Source organism: Rhinolophus sinicus, linkage group LG05 (genome assembly GCF_036562045.2).
Source record: "Rhinolophus sinicus isolate RSC01 linkage group LG05, ASM3656204v1, whole genome shotgun sequence".
Classification (NCBI taxonomy): domain Eukaryota; kingdom Metazoa; phylum Chordata; class Mammalia; order Chiroptera; family Rhinolophidae; genus Rhinolophus; species Rhinolophus sinicus.
In genome coordinates, this window is record NC_133755.1 from 29,428,548 (window position 1) to 29,451,786 (window position 23,239).

The 23,239-nt window shown below is 43.1% G+C and overlaps 1 protein-coding gene across 2 annotated transcripts in view; it reads right to left on the reverse strand.

The window, feature by feature from the left end:
* The window catches only part of THADA (THADA armadillo repeat containing), a 292,405-nt gene that overhangs the window by 72,535 nt on the left and 196,631 nt on the right, over positions 1 to 23,239 (reverse strand). For both annotated transcript variants that reach the window (XM_019748640.2, XM_074331930.1), the window contains exon 30: positions 16,671 to 16,786. In XM_019748640.2, coding sequence (XP_019604199.2) covers positions 16,671 to 16,786 — 116 coding nt within the window. The remainder of the gene's footprint in view (positions 1 to 16,670; positions 16,787 to 23,239) is intronic.

Here is a 23,239-nt window from a genome sequence, read left to right on the forward strand (position 1 = left end):
CTCCTGTCCTTTCTGGAATCCCAGTGGCTGCAGAGCTCTTGCACTGAGGCCCATTCATTCAGAAAACATTTACTAAGAGGTACTGAGAGCCAGGAATAGTGCCAGTGTGTGGAAATATGAAATGATTCAGGGACACTGTCACTGCCCTCAAGGAACTTAGAGTCCTGAATAATGTTTTTCAAACGGTAGGTTATGACCCATTTTGTTGGTTATGAAATCAACCAGTGGATGGAGACCAGTGTAAGAGAAAGGAAGGAAGAAAGGGAGGGAGGGAGGGGTAAGGAGGAAGGAAAAGGAAGGAGTGAGTGAGCTAGGGAAGGGAGGAAGGAGAAAAATATAATCAGAGTGCATCAAAGTAATAAAGGTAGCAGTGTTGTACTTGTAAAGTCCTGGCCCAGAATGAACTTACTTTTAATCAACTATCTTTGATGTAAGATGTAAAAAATTTATGAAAAATGCAGTAATTTTAAGTAAAAATATTGGTTGATTTGTTCTAACTCCTTTCTTTTTCTTTTCAGGTAATAAGCCACCCTACTTTATACTGAATGGTTTCAATAAGGTTATGCTTGGTATCCAAAATGATGGTGGATACGTTGAAAGAGAACATTCCTGAAATTAAATATGCTAAATCTTGAGTAAATTCCTCCTCTGTTGTATCTTTTTTTTTTTTTTTTTACAGACTGTTCATACCTTATATAGACAATATTAAAATTTCAAACTGTGCAAGATTTCATGTGTGTGTGTATACATATACACATACAGTACACACAGCACACAGACACACATTAGGTCCCACGTAAAATGTATTTTTTTGTTGTGAGTGGCTGTCAAACTTGAAAGCCACTAGCTTAGTAGAAGAAACATACAACAAATCATACTAGAGGATGATGGGAGGGGTTGACAAAGTGAAAATTAAAGATGGTGGAAGAGCCAACTGTTCCGTGCACCTGGGTGAGTCAGGAAGTCAGCGGGCAGAGAGCTGGAGAATGAGGAAGAGTCTGGGATCCACACCAGGTGCAGAGTGACCCTGGCAGGGGAAGCGCAGCATGTCCAAAGACTTGGGCACATGACACGTTTGGAGAATAACAAGAAGTGCAAAGGGAACATGAGAGGAAATGACAGATGAGTGACATGCCCCAAATAGGTGACCTTTAAGAGTTCCAAAAACTCCAAAGGGTTGAAATCTCCAGTGGCACCCCATTGACCCAATCCCCTCTAGTGAGCTGGGATCCTCATTCACTAGTGTGAAGCCTTGGTGGGCTCCGTGGAAGGGACAGACAGTTCACTTTGGACATACTAAACTCTTCCAGGAGAATGCACTGTCTGTCATCTTCAGAGGGCTGCTAACGGCTGTCCTGGCTTTAGGCTGCTAGTGTCTGTTAAGATCTCCAAGTCAAGAGACCGTATCTAGACTTCAACAGAGTCAGGGACTGAGGTCACTTCAGTCCCCAGAGAACTACTTACCCAGAGTCCTGATTAGATTCATGGCATGACTTTATTATCTAGAAACATTTCCTGAGCACCATGAGGGATATCCTACTTGAGACAGAAAAGGAGGGAGAGGACAAAATTCTGGCTTTGCAGAGCTTATGGTCTTATTATATGTGTGTATGGTGGTGGTGGTGGTGGTGGTGGGGTGTATATGGAGAAAAACAAAATACACAAAGAGCAATCAGAGGGAATGTCATTGAGGAGGGATCTGGAGACATGGAAAGATTTGGCCAGTGAAAGGAAAGAAGGAATTCTCTAGGCAGGAGAGTTCATTGGAGCAAAGATACAAAGGTGGTAACCTGTTCGCCACATTCAGGGAAGAATGCAGACCAGAAAATCAAATAGGTGCAGCTGACAAGCTTGGTGACTTAGGATGACCCTGGTCTCGAGTCCTAGCAGGGGCTCATCACAACCCACTGCATACTCTTCCTCTAATGTTGCCTCCTACCCAGGCCCACTCCTACCCAGGCCTGCTCCTACCCAGGCCTCTTCTGTCCTCAACCAGTGAGCAAAAAAGCACTTGCAGCCTCTTACCATAGAGCCAGCAGTGGAGTTAATGACGCTGTTATCCTGGGGACCACCCCCAGGCCCCAGATAGACTGGTAAGAAGAGAACCAGAAATGAGAGGGAAAGTGAGTGGGGAATAAGGGGAGCGAAGGCAGGTGAGAAATGGGGTGAAGGGGGGAAGAGAAACATAAGGAGTGAGGGAGAGTGTTAGTCAAGGGAGAGGGGAAAATAGTCTATAACATGTTCCCACATCCTGCCATGATGCCCCCACTTGACAATGTCCAGCCACAACACATCCTTTATTTAAAACTCACTTCAAAGTCTATCCTGTAGGAAACTTTCCCTGACCAACCATCAGAAAACAGCCTCTGAGGACAAACTGAATGGCTGACTTGACACAGGACATTTGGTTGACCTTCCTTTGGCCCCCCAGAGATCCCAGAGGTGGCCATCTTTGTGGTCCTAGGCAGTTCAAGTCTCTGCAACGGTAACTGTCTGCAGACCAGACGCAACTTCTCCTTACACTCGGTTACAAAGGAAGAGCTGCTGCGGTTAGGAGCCAGGAGGTACTTCTTTGATGTAGGCCACATGAAGTCACATAAATGTGGAAGTGTAAATTAAATAAAAAGAACCCCTTTCTCCCCTCTGATTTCCATTTTTACCACAGCCCCCAGCCAAGCAACCATCATATGGCATTCTTAGAGAAACAATAGGGGATTTGTTTAAACCAAGATGCCAAATGGTCATGAATTGCAGAATATACATTTTTAAACAAGCTATTTTCCCCCACTCTAACATCCAGAATTTAGATCGGCACGCGGGGCCAGCTGGCAGCAGCATGCAGGGCCTGGCTGGCTACTCGGGGCTGCTCGTTTACCTTGCCCTCCCTTGGGGGGTGGGGTAACGGCAGAACTGCATTTTTATATTATGCTCCAATTTCTATCCAGCCTTTCTTGGTCTGGAGCTTTGCAAGTGTTTATACTCATAACCCACATATATAAGCTGCCCCGTAGCCCTCCTACTTGGATTTTCCTTTTAAAGTGAAGCCATCTTCATGCCCTGCTCTGGTGGTTGACCAGTTTATGGGGAATTCTTACTGAGCTGCCATGCACAAAGCAAGAGAAACATGGGCTGTGAGTCTGTCCCGGAAGGAACCAAATGTCCTAGCCATGCCCTACTGAGCACAGGGGCTTTCCCTGGAAAAGCAGTTTTTGTTCCTGGGATGGAAAACGAGGGCCTTAGCCATTTTACCAGGGTCCCGAGTAGGAACTCAGCACGGCCCAGGCAGTCTGCAGAAGGCACTGGAGCACGTCTTAGGTCTGGGTTGAAGCCACAGCCACCTCTGCTTCCCTGGGAACGCCACTGCTTGAGAGGTGCCCATGACCCCAATGCCAAGGCTTTGCCTTTTCTCTCCGTTCAGGCTCACCTGCCTTCTCAGAGGGCCCCCAGGGAGCCTCCCACACCCCAGAGGCCTTCATATTTTTCCATCTTTCTATGAGGCATCTTTTTCTCATTAATGTACTAACACTCAAGTTATGTGCAGAGAATGAGGAAAAAGAGACCTTGTGTGGGGCTTGGGATTTGTTCAAAGCCTGGGGAAACCGTTTTAGAGGGTGTATGTTTTTTATTCTTTTTATGAGAGATGCATGTTTCCCCCCCTCTGTGACTTGTTTAAAAGCAAAGTTTAATATGCTGCCAGAGAAATTGCTGGTTAATAACTTAATAAGCTATGTGCTAGGAATTATGGGAGAAAAGTAGTATCCAAGAGAACTTTTATTGTACAGTTTGGGGCTTGGAGGATATATAGCTTCAGTTATTACATAAAATGTTAACAGAAGTCCCCTTTCTTTTCAAACCTTACTTTCTCCCTAGGATTACAGAAAAGGATAAATAAGTGATGTGAATGGAAACTTCTAGAAGCTGCATGAGGCGTCTGTATGTGGATCCCAAGGTGAGACTTTCTAACAGCGCAGTCAACAGAACTGTGCTAATGTGAACTTGGCAAAATACACAGTTGGAAATTAGCGCTGGCAATAATAGTAATAATGATAATAATATCAACTTCACTTTATTAAAAGTTTTATCTTTAAGAAAGATTCTTGTTTTATCTTTGTAACATTCTTAAGAGAGAAGAAAAATATTATGACTTTTAAAAGGCATCATTGTTCCCATCTTTATAAATCCACAAAGCAGCTCATATAGCTCAAGTGACCTACCAAAGATCAGGGCAAAAACCAAGAATAGAATCAAGGTTTTCTAGACAAATTGTATCTGTGTGTCCCAAACACACTCAGATGAAAAGTGAGACACTGTGCCAAACAATCGGAGTATTTTGGTTTGTGGCCACACGCTCTGGTGTTGTGCCCTCGCGGCCAGTCTGGTGAAATGCGAGGCTCCCAGCACAGCTGTTTCCGTGAGGGCCAACATAAAGGCCTATTTTCAACACGGCCGATTATGTTGAGAAAGAACTTAATGATCTGACAATAGATATTCCTATGTTTGCTTCACTGTTTTATACTTTCACACCCATTACTTACCATATCCTTCCCTGCCCTCATCTATTTCACACCATCATTTTTGAGCTTCCCACTTGACAGATAAAAACTAAAGATCCCTCAAATTACAGGCCACCCAAATAGCTGAGCAGGAACCAGAACTCAGACTTGCTAACTCGACCTCTCTTCAACATCAGGGAGGGGTATTCACAGGCAAGAGGCTTTTCCATTCACTGAGTGCCTCTCAAAGTGACCCTCCCTCTCGTTGGGAACAGAGGGTCCCTGCTGGCCCAGGGTGAGAGCTCTGGAATAAACTCTTGCAGTTGCGTGGGAAGGGGTTATTTTCAGAGGCCTACAGGCCAGTCCATTGGCCAACAAAGCCTGGGCATCACTGGTAGCAGGGGGGCAGGAAGGACAGTGAGGCTTTGGAGGGTCTCTCTCAAAGCTGCTTCCTTTGCTCATTCATATAAGACCAGCCCACATGCCCCACAAGCCCTCCTGGAGGCAGCCTGAAGCCTGGCCACTCAGGGCAAATGTACCAGGTCTGAATCAGTTCAGGAGGAGGGTGGAGAAGCAGGAGGCCCCGCTAGGCCTAAAGAAGCCCTTCCGCCAGGTGTGCGTGCTGCCTGAAAGCCTGCCTTCATTGCTGCTGACCTTAGTTTAAAGGTACTGTCTCCAGAAGATCACTACTGAAAAACAGTTGTACGACCCAGGAGAATAAACTTATTTACATATTAGAACTTAGTAACATGTTAGCATGATTTATTGGTCAGATCAAGCAGCAGTCAGCAGCTCAGAGTGGATTTCTGAGGAAAGGGGATCTAGAAACCTAAGTAATGACGGCAAGAAAGTCTAGAGCACGAGGAGGGCAGCGCTGGAGAGAGAGTCCTGGGCAGCCCAAAGGCACAGTGTTGCAGTATTTTCTATGAGGATGATCAGGCTGCAGTAGGGGAAGAAAGTGGTTCAAGAGGCAAAAAACAAATTTGCTATTTACCTTCCTAACTTGGGCCATCTCCAGAGCCAGCCACATCTGTCAAGTAGGAAGAAATCACCTGCTCTCTTGTGTTTATTTCCTTGCCTACAAATACTGGTTTGGATTAGATCCTTGTTTGACATAGGGAGTCAGAGTGCTCCTTTCAGTCTCTTTTGGGGCTCCCAATGCGGGTGGGCCTCCAGGCCCCCATCCCAGCTTGTGCCGTATTTCCCAATTCTTCTACCTTCAACATCTTGAACTTCCACTTATGCTTCTGTTTGAAGAAAGGATTCCATTGGATTAGATGATCTCTAAATGCCCTTTCCTGCTATAAATTCTGTGGTTCTATGGTCCTCTTAGCAATATTGAGAAGATGCACCACGCAGCACCTCTATTCCCATTACTGGTGGCCCAGGCCAAAAGCAAGGGCTTCCAGGTGACAGACAGTTGGTGGGTTGCTATTAGGGAACTTTTGGTAACCCCCAGGAAGGGCTGGGAATTTTGCTGATCAGTGGGAGAGGCTGGAAAGATTTAATACACGCTGCAGTGTATCTCATGTGCTTGGAGACAGCAGCCTATTTCCCAGTGTGAGCTTGAGCTTACTGACTGCCTTTTAACTCTTGGATCAAATCCAAATTCCTCTGGCTGACATTTAAGGCCTGCCACAACTAGTCTCTTATCAAATCTTGTACTGCTGTCCAAAACACACCAGGTCTTCTTCAGCTCTATCCTCTCACTGGCCCACAATATATCACATGCATTCTCTACATACAGGGTGACACTGCACGTGTTGTCCACCATCTTGAAATGCTCTTTCCCACCACTTCTGGTGTTTCTAAATCACATCCATGCCCTAAGACCCATCTCAAATACCTTCCCTAGAAAGCCTTCCCTGACGACCCAAACCCACATTCTTTTCTGAATTCCTGTGCTTACTATATGTGCTACAGAATTAGAAATTCTATATGAACATCACTGTTGGTTGTTTCACATGGATAAGTTTTCTTTTCCACTAGATTGGACAATCACTAAACTCTGATAACAGAGACTCTACTATACATGACTAAAGTGGTTCCTATAAGCTGAGCACTGTACGAAGAGTCCTGCCTTTGTACTTAGGCAATGAGACCTTCACAATTTATTTAGCTACACAGGCTCTATACCAGTATAACCTCACTCAATTCTACCAAGAAAATTAACCTTTCTAACAGTTAAATCTCACCGAGTCTTTAAAAACTCCCTCCTAGAAGAGTTCCTTGACATTCCACCCCCCACAAGCTGGCTCCTGTAACACACTCTGACCTCATTCCAGCGTTTACCTATTCTTACTTATTTATAGCTTATTAAATCCATACCTTATTTACTTGGTTTTTGAAATAGGGACGATATCATTCATGTCTGTTTCCCACTGTGCCTACAACACTGCTTTGTACTGGTTGTGAATCTGAACTGTCTTGAGTTCATTGGAAATGGCTCCAAGAAGGTAACCAAGGTGTTGATTTATCCAAAAGATGTTATAAGCTAAAGGAAAAAAACAACGCAGTATATCAGTTTTACCTAATATTGTATTGAGGACACTTAAGCCTGCATTCCCTTACAAGCTACGCAATGACAACATTGCCCAAATCTCCAACAGTAAGACCCCAATAAACCAACAGCTACAAGTGGAGCAAGAGATATTTCTGAGCCCTTTATCAAATGAATTACCACCTCCAGGTTAGATTTCCAGATATCTATATTCAAAAATAGAAAGCATCAGCAGTTGGGGATTGAATTCTTAATGTACAGTTGCATAAAAGGACTATTTTTATTTTTCACTGCAGTATGAAGAAACTTCGATCTTGGGCAACTCGCTCACAGGCTCAGTTTAGCATAGTGACCACTTCTGACTGCTCTTACCCAACTAGTTTCCATAAGCTCAGCCTATGAACAAGACATACCTCATATATTCTCAAGCTTCGCTTCCTCTCAAACAGCTCATTCTTTCAAGACTTGACATATTTTTAAAGGAATATCTAATGAAGAAAATGTTTTGCACCTTGTCCATTGGTTTGGGTTAAAATATGTTAACTTCATGTTTTTTCTGTTTTTGAAAATACAAACAGGATCTCATCCTGAGATATCATGACCTTAAACATTCCTGAGAAGTCTGAAAGGGAAGCGAACAAATGTCAACAAGCTTGGGTCTAAAATACACCAACTTCATTTCTCTCATCACTCAAATATGCATGAGGCTCAAGGAGGCTTCGAACAAGCTGAACTGGAGATTAAAGAGGGGTCCTAATGAGAACCTCCCTCTGCAATAAAATCTGGGGGTTGAAAGAGAAGCAATTAAAAAAAAGTGGGGTGGAGGGGAGTAGTGGGAGAACTTTTATTTTGATGAAAAAGAAAAAGAAAGAGTGAAGAAGAAACCAACCAAAAGCAAAACCCAAACCCCAGCAATGCCTGGAAACTTGCTATGTAACTAACCACCCTGTTCAAACTTGCTTCCCTTCAAGTTTTGGCAGGGACCACAAATGATAGCCTTAAAATACCACATGATCATCTGAACATTTTAACCATCCTTCTTGACTGGATTCATTTCAGTGGCTTGGGAGTGAAACAGCAACCTGCAGCTGTGGCAAAGGACTGAGGCCTCTATTTCAAGTATAGCAGTTACGAAAGAAGGACCTCTTACTTTGGAAGGGGACCAGTCCCAGAGGCATGAGGGATTTGGGAAGGGCTGAGGGACAGTGGGAAAATGGAATCAGACCTAAGCCCCAGTATTTCTGCCTGGGAAGTGTAGTCTCTTGTGTGAATAAATCTGGTGGTTAGAAAATAAACGCTGTTTTCAGCTGTAAAGCAAAACAGAATCCTAAACCAGAACTTCTGCAGCTGGCCACAGACCCCTCCCCCGGGGCAGAACTGGGATTGCCACACAAAAGCAAGCCCTAGCTTCGTCTCTATAAGCATATTTTTCCTTACAACATTTAAATCCAAGGCCCTCAAGGAACATACCATTCAGCTTAGTGGGGACAAGTAAGTAAGAGAGAAAATGGGGAGAAGAGATGAGAGCATGGATAAGGCGGTGTGCAGGGAAGGAGATGGGGAAGTGACTAGAAGTATTTGCAGCAGGGCAATGGAGGAGTAGATAAGGAGGACATGGAGGAGGGAGCAGGGGTGTCAGGAGCCCTGAGGGGGAAGCTGTATAGGAAAGTGGATGCATCATACAGTTAATGATGTTTACAAATAAGAACTTGGGGTAACAAATCATTAGGTCTAGTACAAAGAGTTGGTCTTCAACAAACATGAGCTCCCTCCACCATCTCTTCCCATCAACCCCCATCACCACTGTTTTATTCAAAAATGTGTTTCCCAAGGTTGTTTCCCTTGTAACCTTGGGGCCTGTTTTTATATTCCTGAGAGCCTGTTTTTCTCACCAGAATATCAGACTGTTATTTTTCAAAATGATAAACACTGCATGCCAACAAAGCATTGGTCCTACCCCAGACACCGAGGCCACTGGGATGGCTGCCCAGACAAGGGAGTGAGGACTCCCCACTGAGAGCCCTGAAGGGGACCCTGCGGCCCCTCAGTGCAGGTCATCCCAGGTGGATGGGGAAAGAATTCTGGGCTGACCCCTTCAGTAGCCTCAGTCCTGTTCTGAGGCCCCAAGCTCCAGTTACAGCCCTTGAGAGTGACGGTGTGAACGTGGGTGTATTCCAAAGAAGTGGCTGGATGATCATGGTGACTGGTACTCTGAGCCTTGGCCTCGAAACGTGTACTGTGTCCCAGCATCCGAATCGCCTGGGAGCTTGTCAGAAATGCAGGGTCTCAGGTAATCCACCCCACCCCCCGCTTCCCGCCTGACCTAATGAATGAGAGTCTTCATTTTAGGAGATCGTCAGGTGATTCACGTGAAGGCTATGGTCTGAGAAGCACTGTTCTGAAGAAAGCTTAATTACTGCCATCAGCAGCCTTGACATAGAAACACTGGACAGATGGAGGCAATGTGGTCCAGCAGAAACAGCCTGATGATGAGCAGGGAGCTGAGTCCTCAACAAATGCTAGCTGCTGTAGGTAGGTTCTCAGCCCTGGTCAGCTGTGTGCAAACACAAATCCTCCGGCCCCGCTGAGCTGCACGCTCCCATATGCGCAGGGATGGGAGTGGACTACAACATACTGGACTCTTTCCGGTTCTGAAGTTCTAGGTCAATGATTCTGTTTGACAAGACTCCACTTAGTTGTCCTCTCTACACTGCAGTTGTAGTTTTAATAAATAGCTGCACTATTTAATAGAGCCTGGCACACAGTGGGGCTCAATCAGTATTTGTTGAATGAAGTGTTACATGTAGAGTCTATTCTACTTAAGCCTCATCTCAAAAAATGAAAATGTGCCATGAACTTCTAGGACAATAGGCCATCCCAGAGTATCAGGTTGAAAGGGCACTTTTGAGAGCAACTGACATAAAATATCTTGCTAAGGCAGCTTTTTAGTAACCAGCCTCAGAAATTCACCCGTATATGAAACAGTAGTGTGTCCCTTCACACTGGCACATCTGTGGAATGAAAAGTTTCGTGGTTGTCTCTCCCGGGTAGCAGGCTAGAAAAACAGTCATTCCATCTTTCTTCAATGAATCTTTGGTCTCAGAAGAAAAATACAAGTGTCCTCTAGCATGTCAGCTATTTTACCCAATGTTCATCTTTTACGGTCTCCCTCAGGGAGATGGGAGATAAAAGAATGCACAAGAAAACATCAGTTCTCAATCTGGCTGCATTTTAGAATCTCCTGGAGAGTTTTAAAAATAACAGTGCTTGGGCCACACCCTAAACCAAAAAAAAAAAAAAAAACCAACCCAGAAATTCTGGAGGTGGGGCCTGGCATCAGTAGGTTTTAAAACCTCTCCAGATGATCTAATATGCAGCCATCAGCCAATCTGGTACTTAACAAATGCCAATACCAAGAATCACAAACTCCTCATTCTGTGGGAGCTCAGCAGGTAACCCAATGAGCGAAATGGCTGGGAGGGGACAGGGGTGAAGTACAGAGAGCATGGTCTCTCAAGAGAGGACCAGCAATAGTTAGCTCCGGTCCACTGCAGGATGTGGGAATTTGGCCTGGTGTTGCCAGATTAAAAAAAAAAAAATCTGGAAATCCTGATTTACTGTGAAATCTCCTAATTTTTAAATGCTAGCAACTAATTATACATATGGAGGGTGCCAAAAAAATGTATACACATTTTAAGAAGGGAAAAAAACTGTATTAAAATTGTAATACTCAACATATACAGATAACAAAAGATGAATACAAGTCATGTGTATACATTTTTTTGGCACCCCTGGGGTGTGAGTGTGAGCGCGTGTATATATGTATATATACGTATATATATTTATAGTTATATAACTATATAGTTATATAAATACTTGTATTTTATATATATATATATATATATATATATATATATATATGTATGTATGTATATGTTTGAACCCTACTCAAGTCACTGAAAACACGTCTATGGCCAATTTGACCTCAGTGAATTGTCAGTGTGACCTGTCTGGCTCAGAGTGCACAATATACCCAGGTCTGAGCAGTGCCCCACGGACAGCTCAGGAGAAGGCTGTTTATTAAGCTAAATAAAATAAAACGCTCAAGTATGTCAGCTTCCATCTCTGAAAAGTAGGAAGTAAAAATTGAAACAAATATCTGTGTATTTTTGACTTCTCTGTTAACTTATGCCAAGCTGAAATGCTGACTAAACTGGGTGTCTTATACACAGGGTTTGTCTCTTCAGTTGTTTCACTGCAGAAAAATTTTTTTATACTGAGATTTTCATATTAAGATTTTTTATACTAAGATTAAAAAGATTTTCTTTTACTAGGGGGGATTTGAGAACAGTTAATGAAATAATATGAATCTCCTAAACAGAGGTTGGCATGCAGAAGGCATCTAAAAAGGAAAGGAAAAATTTCCTTAACCTAATTTTAAAAATCTTAGTTAAAATATTGGTGGAGGTCTTCCATGTACTATTGGTGGAAAGATGAACTGATATATCGCTTTTAGAAATCAATCTGGCAGTGTGTATCAAGACCCTTCAAAATTTTCATATCCTCTCAATTAATTAATTTATTATATTTCTGGACTTCAAATCCAAAGTAATAACCCACAGTCACATACAATCACACATACCCATGCACACATAACAATCACATTTACAATTTTTCAGTGGACTGATATTTATGACATAAAAAAATGAGAAACAAACTGAATGGAGCAATCATTAGGTAAACTTAATGACATTATTCAGGTGACAAAAATATGCTACCTTTAACATGATATTTTCAAAGATTGCTTTTCTAATTCAAAGACAAGCAAAAGTATTTTATTTTCAGAGATGTATAGGTGGTAAAATTAGGAAGTAAAGCAAAGAAATAATTATAAAAAAGTCAGGACAGTGATAACCTCAGAGGAATGACAGTGTACAAAGAGTTTTTTTTAATGTTTGTTGTTAAAATTTTTTAAATTGTGGTGAAACATACATAATATAAAATTTACCATCTTAACTATTTTAACTATTCTTCATTTCAGTAATGCTAATCACATTCATACTGATATACAACCAATCTTCAGAACTTTTTTCATCTTGGAATACCAAAACTCTGTACTCATTAAACACTAATTCCTCACTGCCTCCTCGCCCACTCTCAGCCCCTGGCAACCACCATTCTCCCTTCTAGCTCTATGAATCTGACTACTCTAGGCACCTCATATAAGTGGAATTGTACACTATTTATCCTTTTGCGATTGGCTTATTTCACTTAGCATAATGTCCTCAGGGTTCATCCACATTGTAGCATGTGTTGGAACTTCCTTCCTTTTTAAGGCTGAATAATATTCCATTGTCCATATATACCACATTTTGTTTATCCATTCACCCATCAATGGACACTCAGGTTACTTCTACCTTTTGGCTATTGTCAATAATGCAGCTATGAACATGAATGTACAAATATCTCTTCGAGACTGCTTTCAATTCATTTGGATATATACCCAGAAGTAGAATTGCTACATCATATGGTAATTCTATTTTTAATTTTTTAGGAAATGCCATACTACTTTCCATAGAGGCCACACCATATAGCGTTTTTAGTAATAATAGCAAATGCTTTCATGATACTGTTAAGTGAAAAAAATTAGCTATTAACTATATAACTCACATAGAGTATAACCTCAACTATGTGAAACAAATAAAAAGGAAAAAAGGTGAAGTAAACTACATACATAAAACTGTTAACCAATTACAGTGGTTTCCACAGGATGTTGGTAAGATTAGTTTTATATTCTCTTCCAAATGTTATGCTTGACTAACTTTCTATGATAAGCATATACAACACAGGCAATCAAGAAAAAAAATTTAAAAATTTAGTAGGACACATTTTTGTGTCTGGTCATCACATCATCCATTGTACTTAGTCTGATAGTGCATTTAGTTCACTACATTTACTAAAGGAAACATACACACACACATTATTTCCTTTTATAACCAAAGGAGACACTACATAACCAAATTGATTTCCCCAAAATTTTAATCCCGATATAATAGTAATTTTCTCAATTAGAGGAAATAAATCTTTTCTCCTCTTAGTCCTACTTGACAGGGCTTTGAAAAGTCTTTTTCTCTTTAGGCAGGGCCTGTGATCCAGCTGGGACACTGGAGCTGGATGCTGCAAACAGCAAAGGCACAGACAGGGCCACATTGAGGGATTACGCTGATTCCTCTCTCACGGCGCCCACACCCAGTCTCTCCGGGCCAGCAGCGGACCCCTACTCTCGCTCAGTTTCTGGCCTGGGTCAGCTGAGTTTTCCTTCAGTAGTTGGTAAACTGCCTTTGCACCATGAGAGAGACAGTAAACTGGATTGAGGAGGGAGGAGTGGAGGAAAAAGGGGAAGGAAGGGACTTGAAGGATTAATGAGCTGATTTCTATACAGGCTTTGACATCTTGGAATGAAAAGCGGCCTGTAAGAGCAGAAGCCCAGTCCTCCACTCAGGCCATGTTGCCAGCTGGCCATTCATCACCAAAAATTCCCCAACAACTCCATGGCTATTGCTTAATCACCTCATATAAATCCCTATTAATCTTGCAAAGTCAAAACACAAATATATGACAAAAGTCTTTATTTTATGTGCCCTAATTTCAGGGTCAAAATAAAAAAAACTGAGTCGATTAGCCAATGGTTCCAATGAACTTAAAAAAAAAAATCTTCTTTGGGAATAAAAGGACAAATAAATGACACCCTCACTAATGTTTTTGTACTTACTGGACTGAATGAACTCAGGCTAATGATCAAATAAACTGTAGAAGGAAAAAGGTGTTGGTGCTAAAATTTAAACCAACAATTTTTTTTTTTTGCAATAACATTCATGTTTCATAGCTTATGCTCAAAAGATACAGAAAGTCCTTAGTGGCCACAGAGGAACATTTATTCTTCTTTCATGTGTGGATTCTTAGGGACATGACAGAGCCTCTTTGGCAGTGGAATCTGGAATACTGCGCATTGTAATGTCTTTAATGGGAAGGGCAGATGAGAATGTGAAGACGGGCCGGCTTTGAGAAGGGCCCACTAGGATCCCGACCGGGCTCCTGTGAGCACGGAACCATCAGTGGAGACAAACACCTCCTATGGCATCACTCTCAGAGACCTCAGGTGGACAGGCCAGGCGTGGGACGGGCCGAAGCGTCATCACTAACACCCAGGGCTACATTTTCCTATTCAGGAACTGCAAGGTTATTGTGTCAAGGATGTGGATGATACAGAAAAGGTGATCCACGGCTGTGGTATGCTCTGTGCTCGGGCGGTGTGTCTTTCTCGCAAACTTGATTTTAGGCTCTGAACACATCCGGATTAATATGGTAAAAGTATGTTGGGGAGCAAGCGGAAGCCCGGTGTTAGCAACCATCTACAGACCACCCACGAAGTGTAAAGTTCACACTTGGATAATAAAGTGTTGACTGTACTGGAAACATAAAAAAAGTGGCTTTCCTGGACTTTCGGCAAGGAAGGTGGAAACCCAGTGAATTGCAGTGATTCATGCCTTTGTTTTCGAGGGCTGGAAAATCATGGAGAAAAATCAGAGAATGTGGGTGGGGTGATGATGATGAAAAGCCGGATTAGAAAATTGCAATAGGAACCACAGGGAAGGTTAAAAGAGGCCAAAACGACTTCTCCAGCTGAAGAGGAGGTTCATGGCAGCTGTGTCATCCATCTTCAGGCATTGCACAACATGAAGGTCCATTCAGATGGCTGGCCTGTTATTCTCTCTCCTTGTTCCCATCCAAACAGAAGGAACAGGCTCATGAAGCCAGTGGATGATGGATTTCTATGAGACCCATGAAGGGGTACCAAGCTAAGGGGGCAGAAACTCCTTCCTTACAGCATTTTAATAATGAAGGTTTAGGGTTCTTTCCTGGGGCAGTCCTGCCTAGAAGCAGGGGTTCTAGTAGCATGGTTTCTGGAGAGCCCTGACTTCCCAATCCCTAGAAAACACAGCTGGAGGACCTGGCCTACAAATCGGTAAACAGATGAGAACACAAATGTGATCAGAATTCCCTGTTCTCCTGAAAAAGGCATCTGGGAGAAGATGTCTAAAAGCCACACAGAAGGCAAATGATACTAAGCTCATGGAAGTAGTTTACGGTCAATCAACTCCTACTCTTTGAATGAAAGAGAAGAACAAAAATTGGACTAAAACTGAAAGGTTAACCATTACTTTATTGGCATTTCAGACACTAGAGAATTTCCCCATCAATATCCCTGTCCAAAGCTATAGGTGCTCAGACAAAAATGGAGACTCACATATCCTTTACTGGCTCCCTTTTACCTAGGGGTTTCCTTTAGGAGTTTTCACTGTGCGGCCTCCAGGTATTTCCTCAGCCTCACTTTATGCCATATGTATCTCATCCTTTAGGTCCCAGAAGAGCTAACCTCTTTACTGTTCTCCACACTCACCATGCCATTTCCTACTGCCATGTTTTTGCCTATGACGTGACCTAAGTCTGGAATGCCTGCCCTGGACACTTGGCAAAATTCTACTCATCTCTTCAAGGCTGGTTCAGTGTCGGCCCTCCCCTACCCCTCCCTCCCCTGGCTCATTTCTGAACTTACTACATACATTTATTACACTTACCACATTGGATGAAAATTACTTATTTACACATCCCTCTTTCCTGTTAGATGTGAGTTCCTTGAAGCCAGGACTAATTCTATAGTTTCATCTCTACATCTCCTAACACAAAGGCTAGTGCGTAGCCTGTGCTCAACAACGCTTTGTTGAATTACGATAATTTTTGGGCCTCATACTGCCCATCACTTGCCTTGCTATATAAGGTGGGGGGCCCGACAAAAACGAACAGAAGCACACTTTTTGAAAAATAAAAAAAGAGCCTGCTGTATTAGACAACCAATATACTGATTCTTAATCAAATGCAACATACTACAGCATGGAATGTGGCAGCACGTGGTCCTCCTCTGGACCTACTCTGCTGGAACTCACAGAGGACATACGGGGGCGGGGGGTTTGCAGCGACACTGCAGAGTCTTGCGACATGGATTCTGAACACAGTGTTACAGAAAGGATTTCCTATGTAGTAAATGAGAAATTATTTTACTCCATCTTTCACATAAGAAATGTTCTAAGTTCTAGACTAAACTAACACTGCGAGGATGAAAACAACGTATGTATGGACCCTTCTTTGCCTTGCTTATTCAAGCTACTCTGCTACACACTTAAAATGGCAACTTCCACGTCTTCTTATTTATACCCGTCTGTCCCTCAATGCCTCCTCGAGTCTTACACCAATCTCTGATCTCTGAGTTGCCACAGCACCTAAGAGTTTGTACCACACGATATAGTCAATTACTGCCTTTCATTGTTATAGTATCTAACACAGCGTTGGACACAGAGCAGTTATTAATAAAAACAAGCTGATTGGTGGACAGATAAAAAGCCTTATTACATGCCCCCCAGCCACACAGCAGTTTTAGAAAAACTGTCAAGAAAATATTTTTCCTTCTTTACCACAACCCAAAGCTCTAAAAAGATAAATACTCCAATAAGTTTAGAAAACTCATGCCAGTGATGTTTCAAACTCCCACAACTAGAAACAGCAACTCTCCAGTGTACTCCTAACCTCTGATAACTCTGCTCACGAGGGGCTTAACATACCTCTTGGCCAGCCAGAGTTTGGCTTTGGTACACACAGCAACGTCAGCCAGCTCCTGCTGAAAGTATGCATTCATTCTGTACTTGGAGTCTGAGAAGGCTTGTAACAAATGAAATACCTAAACCAAAAAAGAGAAAACAAAATATCCTGCTGTGAAAATATATTTTTCCTAGAGGCAAGTTCCTCCCTTTTCGGTTTCCTCAAAGAAAGCAGACACCTGTAAAATAGAACATGGCTTTGGTCTCTTTGCAAAATGCGCGTTGGTTTTGGAGGGCGCAGCGAGTGGCAAGAAGCCCAGATCCTGAATCCATACCTGTGTCCTGTGTTCTGCGCACAATTCCAAAACCAGGGGACTACTCTGCAACCAGACAGTTATTCGGTACAAGAGCTTATTGGTTACAAACAACCTATAAATTCATTTTAGCAAAGAAAATGCAAACACCTTTCTCTATGTTAGCAGTTTCTTATAAAAAAAAATGTACCTTTTAAAGGCAATGTCTGAGAGTCTAAACTGGTTTACATGTCTGGGTTTATCAGGACAGGCTTGGCCAAAGAAGCAGGCCACAATGACCTAGCCTTTGCAAATACTGCACAGTGATGTTTGTAAACTAGATTTTTCAGCAGATCTTCGCTGACATGTCAGAAGTGGAGGCATCAATGCAGACGTACTCTGCTTTCTTACTCTTACATGACATTATGTATTAGAATTAAGCAGAGACAGACAAATCCTGTTGTATCTGTAGCATGAAGGCCACAGTTCCAGCAGAAACATGACACAGGCTGTGCATGTGTGTGTGTACGCACACACGCTCATGTACGTGTCTTAGATTCACACTCAGATGTGACATCAACAAGGCCTATGTGAGGAGTACAAACCTATAGCAGAGAAAGAAAGTGGATAAAGGCGTAGATGAGATCCTCTGACCTTAGTGCCAAGGAGAAAGACGCATGTCAGAGAAATCCTTCAGTAACCCTTATCTGAACCAAGGAGGGAAGGGGAGCAAAGCAAGTGCAGATAAACACATCAAAATTTTGAAAGCCTATTTTTCAGAATCAATTTGTTTTCTTTCCCTATTGTATCCTTCACCAGTGCTGCTGCTTACTCTTTCTAAGCAACAGGAGTCAACTTTTTCTTCTCTTTCTCTCCTGTCAGTGATGGGCATAATTGAGTTAAATGTGGGAATAAAGAGAAAAAGCAAGAGGCCAAGATGAAAGAGACCAGGAGTCATCAGCCCCTAACTAGGTATGATTCAGCAGGTTTTCTTGGGTCAGATATCTGCAATTACCAACCACAAATATATGCTGAACACCTTTTGTTTAGAGAATCAAAAGAAATTTTGATTAATTTACTGTATATAACTGCTTCCCCCCGCCCCCCAAACAGAGGTAATTGTACAGGAGAATGCACACATGTCCTGATGTGGAAACGCAAAAATGCTTTCTCTTATAATGGATCTGTTATTTCAGAAGCAACATATCAAATATCACTACTTCCACACTTCCACAGGGACCCAAATCTCCCAGAGTGAAGTCTGGAGAAAGGGGTCTGGCTGGGGCTTCTGTTCGTATGTGGTGACTGCCAGGGCGAGAAAAACATACCTCCCTCTGCCTGGATCCCTAAAAGCCTGAAAGAGTTGGCAACGCCATTGGGCCTCACTTTAGTTTCTCCACAGCTACACAAAACCAACCACCACGGCTTTTCATGGTGTCACAGGATCATAATTAATCAGCAGACACAAGCAAAATACATGACTTTGGAATTTACTTGAAAAGAAAGCTGTGAGGTTTTCAAATGCCTCTCATTTAGAAGCAATCACTTCAAAAATAACTCCTGATGGATGTTTAAACTTAGTCCTATATTTGCTCACCTTACTTGGCAAAAACAAGGCTGTTTTTGAAACGCTTGGTAGCTCTGGTTTATGAGAATCAGCCTACAGGTCCATCAATTCTGTCACCTTGGGTACAAAGCACACAACAATTGTGATCCTGGTTATTCCCCAGGAACGGAGAACTAAGAACGTGGTGAAGCCCAGGCCTAGAACAATTTGGAAACAGGCTATAACACGGGGCTGCCCTGAACCAAACACAGAGAAACCGAGACCTGCCAGCCCTGAGGACAATGGCTAACTGAATGTGCATGAGGGAGAAGGTTAGTGTCATTTTCAGTGTCTCAGATTTACAATAGCATTCAGATATTCAGTCCACAAATAGTTATTAAACAATTGTTAGCACCGCGCACTGTCCTAGGAGCAGAAGAGCAGAAAACAGAGTCCCTGCTCTCCTGGCAGCTTCCATTCTAGCCGGATAAACAGGAAACGAGTGGCTTCCCTGCCTCAGCCTGGCCAGCGTTTGTAACCTGTACGGGAGCGTCGCTGTCACTTTCCTCTGATACTTGACCTCATCCTCTGCCAAGTCCAATGTGTAGCAGGAATTCAACAACCATTTGCTGAATTGATGTCGATATTTGTTACCTTATCGTCTATTAACTCTGCCTTTAGGACATGCGTCCACGGGTTTGGGGGTGCAGTTGTACGTGCCAACTACTTCTTGGGAGTGAAGACATAGGGCTGAGAAACACTGCATTCCTCACTCCATAGATTTCTAATCCAGTGGGGAAAGCAAGAAGGCTAGATTAGTGGTAAGAATGCAGCCCCGTGGGAGCGCAGGGAGGAACACAAACTTCAGAGCCATGTGGACATGGTGTAAACCCATCAGTGGGCTTTGGGCAACTTAACCTCTGTTTCTTCATGGTAAACAGTGTACAATAATATCTATCTTACAGGATTATAGGGAGATTTAAAAGAATATAAATCTAGGCACACACTAGGCACCTGGAAAAAATGTTCTCTTCCTTGTTCTGTCTGCTCCTCCCTTGCAGGCCCCATTCCAGAAATAAAGAGTTAGAGAAGGCTTTGCAGAAAGAGTGATATGCATATTTGGCTTTGAAAAGAATCTTGCCGGTATTGGGAGAACAATATGCAAACAGAGAAAACGGAATTATAAATACATTTTTAAACGGTATTAAAATATTGGTATTCCCAACAAAAAGAATAAGCCTTAATGTAAACGATGGCCTTTAGTTAATAATAATGTGTTGATATTGGTTCATTAATTGCAACAAACGTACCACTCTAATGCAAGATACTCATAACAGGAGAAAACTGGGGAGAGGGGGCTGGGAGAAAAGGAATATATGGGAGCTCTCTGTACTACCTGCTTAGTTTTTCTGTAACCCTAAAATTGTTCTAAAAAGAATTATTAAGTAAAAGAAAGTATTGGGATTGCTCAGGGGACAGTAAGTGGTGTGTGGCGTGAGCACAGCCAGGGTGTGTGTAGGGTGGTAGGAGACACAGCGGGAGAGGTGGCCGGGTCAGAAGGATCTGAAACACAACATCAAGGAACATGTATTCTGTCCTACAGACAGCAAAGACAGCAAAGACCTCTTTAGAGAGGGAGTCCTTACGTGATCAGCTCTGTGAGCTGGAAAGAAAAGGCCTGGGGCAGTGTAGATGCTGGACTAGAAGGGGCAGGACGATCACGACTGTAACAGTCTAGACAAGAGGTGTGAGAGTCGGAACCGGAGACTGAAAACCAAGAGCCAATGAGCCAAAAGTGGCTGCAGATGTTGTATTTGGCCTACCCAGTATGTGTAAACTGTCATTTATGAACTGGGAGATTTCACATCAAAATCATCCTGATTTCCAACTTCTTTTGAAAAGCCAGAAGATGTGGCAATCTTGGGCCTACACTCCTGCAGAGCGACAGTCACCTGGCGGGGACTGGGTGGCAGCAGCTGGTCCCTTAGGTGAGAAATGCACATTCAGGTTCATCACTGTCCCCACGACTGCTGGGTCATGGTCACTGAGGGAGAGTGTCCAAGTCATTTATCACTGCTCTCGTGCTGCTTCTTTTGTAACTTACGGAGAATCAAGAGGAGAATGAAATATTTACTGAACCCAAATCTCTATCAAAAGTCAGAAAACAAACGACGGATCAAGAGGGCCGCGTGTTTGTACCCACACCCTTTCACTCACTTACTTGCCGGGCACAGAGAGGACTCCGAACTTGTGACACTCCCACCCCATCCCCGTCTGAATGATAGCAGCAGTGGAATGAAGAGGAAAGGATACATCTGAGAGACATTTTGGAGGTGGACCAGGCAGCACTTGGCAACTGCTTAAGACATGGAGTTGAGGGTCAGGAAAGAGACACGTAACTCAGGCAACTGGCGATTGAGGAACATCCTTCAAGAGAATATGTAGCAGGTTTGGGAATGAGGGAGGGGAATTGAATGAGTTCGGTTAGGAATATCTAGTGATGCCTTCGCTAGTTAGGGTAATGCGTTGTACAGACCAGGAATTCTTTTGAGAGCGAACAGGACAAACCAGGACAGTTGGTTACCTCTAGCTATGGTAGGCCCATAGCTAGAGGTTAGAGTGGATTTAGAGGTTATCTTCAGCAAAAGAAACAAAATAAAGCTTTGTTAACTTAAGATAGTTGTGATCTAGTCAGAAGGAGACAAAAAGCACACTGGAAACAACCAAGTGCAAACCAACAGCATCACCCAGGACGAGCACAGCCTTGCGACTGCCAAGAGATGAGGTGGTTGTGCCCTGCCCTGAGGAGGGGGTGGTCAGGAAGCAGCTAAGAGTGAACGCCATTTCTTGCCCCCGAGATGCTCTCTAGGAGGATCTAAGAAAAGTCTGGAAAACCTGGAAGTAGTTACCCTGTGCCCATCCCCATCCCCATCCCACTCTCAACACAGAGAGACTCAGGGGAGCCCCCAACCATCTGTGTAAAGCATGGGGTTCATTTTGGCAGCTTTGAATCTTAAAAGCAACTCCACAGAGCAAATGTAATGCTCTTTGAGTAAGTTCCACAGGCCTAAAAAGAGTCATGAGGCAGATCCCTGAAAAAAAACTTGCACTGCACTAGTAAAATATGTCTGGTTTATGCTGCTGGACTAAAATAGTGACTGTGTTAGACAAGATCAAGATGATAGATGGCTGTTTGGGAATGCAACGCTGAGATGGGTTTTCCTCTTCACCAAGCATGGCTTCCAGGCAATTTTCCCCCAAATAAAATCAACAGCAGCTGAGCTCCAGAAACCAGCAGGATCCAGCAATAACAGGACCAGGGTAGGCAGGCCATGAAAAAGGACAACTCCAATGAGAAAAAAGATGTTCATTCCAGAGGTCACATTTAAATGGAGTGAATGTATTGTAATCATGAACAATCCCAAACTCTGAAGATCAACCAATCTATCCATTTTTGCAACTGTTTTCTTAAAAGCACATTCTATTTTTCTTCTGCAGCCTGCAGACGGGGGGTAAACACTTTTGCCCCTATCACATCAAGCCAAGTATAAAATTTCAGTATCTGCCATTTTGCCTCCTCCCTGCATCGCTCCAACCCCCGCAGCTAAGTCAGAGCCACATTTTTCCAAGCTCAGTGTTTACACAGGATTTTATTTCGGCTGGTAAAACATCTGTATTTTTTCAGGGACTTAAATAAATGATCTATGCCGGGAATGTACAGTATAGGGTGATGTCAGGCCCCCTTTTTTTCTCGATTCACTGGGCAGAACAGGCAAACATTGTTTCAGCCTGTCGTTGGGAATGTGAATATTTATCCTGTCGACTTAATTCATACAAACAGAACTAAAGGCAGGCAGGCAGAAGTATTTTATGGCTTTAAGTCAGACTGAAGTGGGGGGTGGTGAGGAAGGGGATGGCTGAGGGAGAAATCTAAACTTTCTAATTCATAGAAACATGCCTAATCATACAACTGCCGGGAAATGGATAGAGCAAAAATTATTTAAAAAGCAGATTGTGTGTGTGTGTGTGTAGATGGGGAAGCAAGAGAGAGGAGCTCCCTAACTTCTATGTCATTTCTAATCATTACAATGCGGTTTAGGATTTACTTGTTTTCTGCTTCAATGTTATCCCCAACTAGACCACAGGCTTTCCAGGAGCATCCCCCTTGCCTCTGACTTCCACAGTGCAGGGCACGGTGCTTGTTGCGTACCTGTACCTCTCTAGGTCATCTGTACAGAGAGCTCGAAATAGTCTTTTTGATTGACAGCCCACTGTCACCAACCGTGGAGGGTCAGTGTGGACTGGAGGCCTGACCCTGGGATACTGAAGCTATTCAATCTAGTCATCCCTAAAAGAAAGCGCTTCGTGGGCCTGCACCACCCCCAGTTACCCACCAATCTGACCTCATGCTGGAGGGCAGGCCAGGAAGCATTTCAAGGGGTTGCTCCCCAAACTTCAACCTGTTTATCAGATGAGAACACATCCTTAGGAAGGTCTTGGTAAGTTCCCAAAGTGTAACACTTGTCTGTATTGTGTTGTTGCTGCCAGGAAAAGGACACCAATTACAAAGTGTAATTACATCCTAGCTGACTCTGGCTTGGGGAAAAGAATCACAGGAAATAGGCCATAAGTATCTCTAAGGACTAAAATGTACAAAAACACAAAGTCTGCAGAGGCCTGGAAATTCACTTTGTGTCTCAAATACATTCCCTCCTTTCTATTACCCCCCACCCCGTTCTAGCTCAGGAACCTAA